The 8,682-nt window shown below is 44.2% G+C and overlaps 1 protein-coding gene across 6 annotated transcripts in view; it reads left to right on the forward strand.

The window, feature by feature from the left end:
* Nucleotides 1-8,019, forward strand: part of LOC147016181 (RNA-binding protein 20-like) — an 89,272-nt gene extending 81,253 nt beyond the window's left edge. For 5 of the 6 annotated variants that reach the window (XM_085848949.1, XM_085848948.1, XM_085848950.1 and 2 more), the window contains 2 exons: nt 6,914-7,035; nt 7,319-8,017. In XM_085848949.1, the coding sequence (XP_085705075.1) occupies nt 6,914-7,035; nt 7,319-7,411 (215 nt within the window). In that variant the 3' untranslated portion in view covers nt 7,412-8,017. Of the gene's footprint in view, nt 1-6,913; nt 7,036-7,318 lie in introns of all 6 variants that reach the window. The other variant, XR_015050047.1, reaches the window with a different exon arrangement.
* Nucleotides 8,020-8,682: the final 663 nt, after the last annotated feature.

Here is an 8,682-nt window from a genome sequence, read left to right on the forward strand (position 1 = left end):
ACGCTGGCCATAAGTTGTAGGCACGTTATGTGATCGTTAACACACGTTAATTGTATGTTACTCATAGGTCGAAACACGTAGAGGTAACATTCGCGTACCCGAAACTTATTTCTAACCTATGAGTAACGTTTTGTAAGCACGCAACACAAATGTTGTTCACACTTCGCAACACGCTACTTGAAAGTTCCTCATACGTCGAAACACATCAAAGTAATGTTTAGGGTGCCCGTGACTTATTTATAACCTATGAATAACGTGCTTGGGAATTATTACACTATGCATACGCTTGACTATCGTTGGGCATAGGTTGTGGACGACTAAAACACGATAAACAATCGTTGGTATAACTTATCTATAAGTTATCGAAGCGTTCTGTGTTCATTACTAGTACATTATGCATTTGTCAAAGTCGTTTTTAATACTTTAAAAAGTAAAACAAAGAAATATTTCATCGTGGGAATGAGGAAAAAAAATTAGCCAAAAAGAACATCGAACAATGGTGCAAAGTCGTCTCCTATTCGTGGACGATAAGAGGATCCATCATCACCCACACCCTCCCCATCACGCTCACATACTACGACTGACACAGACATACTACTACTACCAATGCTACTACTACAACTACTACTACTACTATTACTACTGTCACGCACACCAACTACTGCTAATAGTATTACTACCACTGATACTACTGGCATTGACATCCACTCAACATGGAGTCTGGAACAGTGATGGGTTCCTCTTGTGAAGCCCATTTGTATATACCAATTCCCCTTCACGCTGCCAATACGCCATTACACTGTAGATGTAAGTTAGAAACGCGTTCAGTAACTGCTGTGGTCATTCGGAAGACGTCAATCTAATTCGTCTTCATACGACAATGTGCGTTTGAGATACGTTACAAATAGGTTCATCGCATGTTACTCAAAGGTTATAAGCACGTTATACTTAGGTTCAAAGCATGCTACACACAGGTTAAACGCACATTACTCATAGGTTCATAGCACGCTAGTCATTGGTTCAAGGCAAGTTACAAATAGGTTCAATGCACGTTACTCATAGGTTTCAAGCACGTTAAACATAGGTTCAGAGCACGTTACTCATAGGTTAAAAGGACGTTACCCATTTGTTGAAAATGAGGTTGCGGATATGTTAAATATTACCTTGACGTGTTTCAACTTATGAGTAACCTACAAGTAACGTGTGTCCGTCGTGTGTAAACAATCGCGGAGCGTGCCAGGAACATATTACAACGCTTGCGGAACGTGTTAGCCATACGCCAAGTACATCGTAAAATTTCCAGCATGCTTGAAATTTCACGACGTATTACACGTACCACGTAATATGACAGCGTACTTCATTGTTTTCCAGCCTACTCTTAACGTATACACAACTTACCTATACCGTATTTGACGTGCGCCTAGCGTTTTGGACACATTTTTCATAGGCCGGCATACGCTGGCAAGATTGTCAAGGTGTGACTGCGATGTTGACACTTCAAATTCTCAGGCGGTTATGATTTAAATCGGCGTCCGGCAGGTTCTTAACAGGCTACGCCACGAGTTCGCCGGCGATACGTGCAGCGCGCTATGCCTAAGTAAACTATCATTGGGCATAGGTTGTGAATGCCGACAACAGGCTAAGCATTCGTTGGTAAAAGTTACCAATAACACAACGAAACGTTCTGTGCCCGTTACTAATATGTTATGCATACGACATCAAAATTTCAGCGTACACCAACGTTTTATATACATTTTTATACGTTGCCATTTCTGGTTAAAACGTCAAGGTGTGACAGGGCCCTAACATAACTCACCCCCATATGCATAAAAGGCAATAAAACTTGAAAACCCCTCAAATCCTGACTCTCATCTTGGAGACCATTCATTACGTGATTGTTCCTGTTCTTTTAACTGTTCCCTTAATTTTCATGTTTCACGAGATCTGGCATTAGTGGTACAACTCTACAAGAAACAGGTCCTAAGGATCATCATCATCAATTCGTCACGGGGCAGCAAATATAACTCTGAAGCAGCATTGTATAGTTTCACAAGGAGCAGACTAGGTCCCCCAACTTTAGGGTGGTATGAGATAGTTCTGTGTAATGTGAAAGCTAAATGTTCAACGTTTTTTGAAATATCGCAGACACAAAAGCACATAGACAGATGATCGGTCGGACAGAGCTCATTTTAATGTCCCCCATCTCCGACCTCATCGGAGGGGGTGGGAGACAAAACTGTGGTGGTTCTGATCCTGGCTTAACCCTTGGATTCTAAATCTTATGGATCTTAAGCCGCTGTCACACCTTGACGATTTAGCCAGCTTTTTTTTTTTTTTTTTTTTTTGTATACCTTGGTCGAGGCTCGTATGAGAGCTAACACACAACTCACAGCAAGGAGGCATGAGACAAGAGGGGCGGGAGTGGAAGGGACAAAACAGTGGGGAACAGACACATTAGGTGAACTGTGGAAGGGAGAGGGATGGGGATGGGATGGGGAACATGGCAAAGAGAAGATGGACATTTCAGGGACTTTCAGGAAGGAAAGTAGGAGAAATGAAGGAAGTGGGCTTGGGTGGATTATCGGGGGTAGAAAAGATCGAGGATTTGGATGGGGGAAGATAAGAGGTGGTGGTGAACAGCTGTTTTGAAAGCCTGGAGGGAAGAATGGGAAAGAATAGAGTGAGGGAGTTTATTCCTAAGGCGGGAAAAAAGAGGAATGAAAGAGTGAAGGTGAGCAGTGATTCGTGATTTTGGTAGTTTTACCAGAAGGGGGTTGTTGGCGGACCTTGAGCGCCCTGTGGAAATGTGGTGGAGACAAATCGCAGAGAGAGCAGGGGGGGCAAGGCTGGAGAGGAGTCGGTAGAAGACAGAAAGACCACCGACCAACCTGCGGTGATTGAGTGAGAGGCCCAAAGACTCAGCTTCATTGCGGGAGATGCCGATGATCTTAAATGCCCTGGTTTCGACAGCGTGAAGCCGAGAAAGGTGGGAGGCAGGAGCACCAGCCCAGAGGGGAGAGCAGTACTCCATCAGGCTACGGACAAAAGCTTTGTAAGTGGTCAGGAGCTCAAGAGGGCCGAGGAAGGACTTAGCACGACGGAGGATTCCCAGTCGGCGACTGGCTTTTGAGGCGAGGTTGGAAATGTGACTTTCCCAGGAAAGGTCATGGCAGATAGTGAGACCTAGAAGCTTGAAAGAAAAGACTTCTTCCAGAGGATTGTTGAGAAAGTGGATGGGGGGTTTTGTAAACGGTCCTTTCGAAGAGACATAGTGAGAGTGTGAGATTTGTCTGGATTGAAAGACATGTTCCACGTGTTGGACCAGTTTGTGATTTTATCCAGATCTGCAGTGAGCGAAGAAGCTGCTGCTTGCCGGTCTGAGGGATGACAGATGGTACGGCAGAGGGTGGAGTCGTCGGCAAAGAGAAATAGAGGATTTTCCAGAGAGTCCGAGAGATCATTGATAAAAACCAGAAAAAGAACAGGGCCCAGAACGCTACCTTGAGGAACTCCAGCCTGCACAGGAAGAGGGGATGAAAGAACTCCATTTAGGGCCACACGTTGACTGCGACAGGAGAGGAAGTCTGCGAGCCATGAGTGGAGATGGCCTTGAATACCATGGAAAGAGAGTTTGGTGAGTAGGGCAGGGTGCCAGACTGTGTCAAAAGCACGTGATATGTCCAGGGATACGGCTTGGATTTCCTGTCTGGCAATGAGGACCTCCATCCATTGATGGGAGAGCAGAAGTAGCATATCCAGGGTAGAGTGACCTGGTCTGAAACCAAATTGATGATTGGAAATCAAGCCATTGGAGAAGAGGAAGGATTTCATATCTGAGGCGATGATGGATTCCATCACCTTGCTGATGATTGGGAGAAGGCTGATTGGTCTGTAGTTATAGGGATCTGTTTTTGCACCTTTTTTATGCAGGGCAGTGATGTTAGCAGATTTCCAAGCAGATGGCAGATGACCTTGGGCAAATGAGAGGGTGAATAGAACAGAGAGAGGGTGAGCAAGAGCAGAAGAGCAGGCTTTGAGGACACGTGGGCTGATGCCGTCTGGACCGGTTGCAGAATCTGACTCGAGGTTTGAAAGCAAGCTCTCCACCTTGTCAGGAGAAAAGGATACAGAGTCCATTATGCCGATGCCGATTTATGAAAAATTTGTCTGAAACGCTGGCACACGTCGAACACGTTATGGGTACGTTTTGTATACATTAAGAGCACGCTGAAAAACACTGCCATATGTCGTAGAACGCTGGCTTAAAACGTTGTACTTTTGGGTTGTCCTCAAATTTTCCATGCTTGAAATTTTACGACGTATGCCGTCGTATTAATCACACGTTCCGCTACGCTGGTCATAAGTTGTAGGCACGTTATGCGATCGTTAACACACGTTACTTGTAAGTTACTCATAAGTCGAAACACGTCGAGGTAATGATTCGCGTTCCCGAAACTTATTTATAACCCATGAGTAATGTGTTGTAGGCACGTTATGCGATCGTTGACACACATCGACACACGTTACTTGAAAGTTACTCATAAGTCGAAACACGTCGAGGTAATGTTTAGTGTTCCGGAAACTTATTTCTAACCTATGAGTAACGTTTTGTAAGCATGCTACACGAACGTTGTTCACACTTCACAACACGTTACTTGAAAGTTCCTCATATGTCGAAACACGTCAAAGTAATGTTTAGGGTACCCGTGACTTATTTATAACCTATGAGTAACGTGCTTGGGAATTATTTGTAAAGCATGTCCTATGCACAAATACGTATGTAGACGTATTTGACGTCTTCAGGACGACCACAGAACTTACTGAACGCGTTTCTAACTTACAGATACCGTATAATGGCGTATTGGCAGTGATTAGGGGAATTGGTATATAAAAAGGGGCTTCGCAGGAGAAACCCGTCTTTTTTTTTTTTAGACTTCGTGGTGAGTACATGTCCATGTCATTCCAAGAGATGGAGGATACGGCAAGGCTGAGACGACAATACCTACCTGTCCTCGAACATCAACATGACCTCATCGAGTTGACACTGCACCAGTTGCGTGCCAATAGAGCCGGGAGAAGAAGACTTGTACGGAGGAGACGGAACTGGGTCAGACCAAGGATCGGGAGGCGACGCCATTACGGCATATATGACCAGCTCATGGTGGAACTCCGGAACGAGGACCATGCATCCTTCATCAACTTCCTGCGAATGCCCCCAGCGATATTCGACGAGCTGCTCGCCAGAGTGGGTCCAAGGATAACCAAGCAGTACACCTTCTACAGGGATCCGCTTGAGCCTGGCATGAGGCTGGCACTGAGCCTGCTGCTGTTGGTGCCGTGACTGCAGTGCTGTGGAAGCGATGTAACTCGTTCAATGAAAACTATTTTGCCGAAAACTAATTGCCGAGCACCAGCGTCCAAAAACAATAGGCGAGTGACAGGCATTTATTAAAAGTGAAGTTGCAGCCTATGAATAAAAAAAACCTCACGTAATCGTCGACGATACGCTGCCACGCTATGCATACGTTAGACTATCGTTGGGCATAGGTTGTGGATGCCTAAAACACGCTAATCAATCATTGGTATAACTTATCTATAAGTTATCGAAGCATTCTGTGTTCATTACTAGTACATTATGCATTTGTCCAAGTCATTTTGAATACTTTAAAAACTGAAACAAAAAAATAGTTCATCGTGGGAATGAGAAAAAAAAATTAGCCGAAAAGAACATCGAAAAATGATGCAAAGTAGTCTCCTATTCCTGGATGCAACGAGGATCCATCATCACCCACTACAACTGACATGGACCTTCTACTACAACCACTACTACAACTACCAATACTACAACTACTACTACTGACATGCTGACCTAATATTACTACTACTGATACTACTGACATTGACATCTACTCAACATGGAGTCTGGAACACTGACGGGTTCCTCTTGTGAAGCCCATTTGTATATACCAATTCCCCTAAACGCTGCCAAATCGCCATTATACGGTAGATGTAAGTTATAAACACGTTCAGTAAGTTCTGTGGTCGTCCGGAAGACGTCAATCAAATTCGTTTACATACGACAATGTGTGTTTGAGATACGTTACACATAGGTTCAAAGCACGTTACTCATAGGTTCAAAGCACGTTACTCATAGGTTAGAAATAAGTTTCGGGTATGCTAAACATTACCTCGACGTGTTTCGACTTATGAGTAACTTACAAGTAGCGTGTTATCCGACGTGTGTCGACGATCACGGAGCGTGCCGAGAACTTATGCCAGCGTATGCAGAACTTGTGAGCCATACGTCGTAAAATTTTCAGCATGCTTGAAATTTCACGACGTACTAGACGTACCACGGAATATGACTGCGTACTTCATTGTTTTTCAGCATGCTCCTAACGTATACACAACTTACCCATACCGTATTCGACGTGTGCCAGCGTTTTACACACATTTTTCATAGGTCAGCATACGCTGGCTAAATTGTCAAGGTGTGACTGCGATGTTGACACTTCCAATTTTCAGGCGATTATGATTTAAATCGGCGTGCGGCAGGTTTTTAACAGAGAACGCCACAAGTTCGTCGGCGATGTACGTGCAGCGTGCTATGCCTCAGTTAAACTATCATTGGGCATAGGTTGTGAACGCCGACAACAGGCTAAGCATTCGTTGGTACAAGTTATCTATAAGACAACGAAACGTTCTGTGCCCGTTACTAATATGTTATGCATACGACCAACACGTTATGAATACGACCAAAACTTTTTTTAAAAACCTCAAAACTTCAGCGTACGCCAACGTTTTACATACATTTTTATACGTTGCCATTGCTGGCTAAAACATCAAGGTGTGACAGCACCTTTACCTGTACACAACTAACATCTCACATTTTTGCCGTGTTTGACTTGCACAGGTGCTCACTTTGTGGTCCCAAAGGCAGGTTTCTACTGCACGCTGTGTCACCTTTTTTATCTGAATGAGGAAAAGGCCAGAGTGAGGCATTGCAGCAGTGCGGTGCATTACCGTAATGTGGAGGTAAGCGGGTGTGTGTGTACAGCCGTGGCTTTGAGGATAAATAGTTTCATAATTGCCTGGCTGAAGGACTTAGCTGTTATCGTGTAGGAGGTGTCATCCTTGTGGGAAGGTAAATCATAGATTTATCAGTTGCAGAGTATTCCATGACATGACGAGTGCCTCGTGTAACAAGCTATTTAAGCAGAACATTCTTGAAAAACAAAGTGAATGTCCCCTAACCCATCGTTGTACCTTATTTCACTGCCACTACCTACCTTTCGTTCTCTCCTTCCTCCTGACTCAGAAATACCTAGTTGAGAAACTGAGTGAAATGGAGAAGTGTTGTGTGGATGAACCAGCTGGTGCGCTTTGTGGTGATGAACCAGAACCTTCATGAAATTACATTTGGCATCGCTCGACAAGAAGATTGCATCATGAGCTCATGAAGAAGGTTGCTGCAACAAGAATCAGCTGCAACATTGTCTTGGCGGCTCGTTAAGAAACTGGAGTGAATCAGCAACAAGATTGCATTACTCAACAACAAGATTGCTTCAGTTCATGAACATGTTGAGATTAATCACCAACAAGACTGCATCACACGGCAACAAGATTGCATCGCTGGGCAACAACATTGCATCCCTCAACTCTTTGAATATGGAAACGTCAAATTTCCAGCACGATCGATGGTTCCAGAACTTGGGTGTTGCATCTTCTCAAAGTGTCTACAAACCCACAGTTGAGCCTTTGTTCTTGCTCTCTAAAGGTTTGTCATGTTTTCCTTCATGGCTCTTCAGTGTCATTACAATTGGGCCTTTTAAAAGGTTCAGCTTGTGTTGACTAAAATATTTGGAACAGCTCTGTGTAAGTTTCACAATCAAGATGCAACATTGATTATTGCTTTTGTTCGAGTTGCTGCATCGATTTACTCTTCGAGTTGTACAATAATTATTTGTCATGACTGCTGTTGTTTTTTTAAATAAAAGAGTTTTGGATTCTTATGAACCTCTCATACGTATCGACAGGGGTTGGCTAAAATATGGAATTTATGGACAAACTGAAGTCCAAGAAAAGGCAGATAAAACTCGTGTGAGAAGTTGTGTTTCTTGGCTGCAGCAGATTTAATCTGCTGTCTGGAGTTCAGCTCGATGGATTCACATCACCAGGAACCTCTTGATTGTTTACCACACAGGTCTCTTATCTTTCTGACAATCTCGATTGCATCCTCACCTCCAACAGCCTCGATTGCGTCCCCACCTCAAACTTCCTCTCTTGCGTCCTCACCTCCAACAGCCGCTATTGCATCCCCACCTCCAACATTCTCTATTGCGTCCCCAACTCGAACAGTCTCAATTACGTCCTCACCTCCAATAGTCTCTATTGCGTCCCCACCTCTAAAAGTCTCCATTGTATCCTCACTTCTAATGGCCTATATTGCATCCTCACCTCCAATATCCTCTGTTGCGTCCCCACCTCCAACAGTCACTATTGCATCCTCACCTCAAACTCTCCATTGCATCCCAACTCCAACAGTCTCTATTGCGTCCCCACCTCTTAGAGTCTCCATTGTATCCTCACTTCTCATGGCCTATATTGCATCCTCACCTTCAGCAGTCTTTATTGCATCCTCACCTCCAATATCCTCCGTTGCGTCCCCACCTCGAACAGTCA

The sequence above is a fragment of the Eptatretus burgeri genome, chromosome 12, assembly GCF_056783735.1.
Source record: "Eptatretus burgeri isolate ZD-2024b chromosome 12, Ebu_testis_v1, whole genome shotgun sequence".
NCBI lineage: Eukaryota > Metazoa > Chordata > Myxini > Myxiniformes > Myxinidae > Eptatretus > Eptatretus burgeri.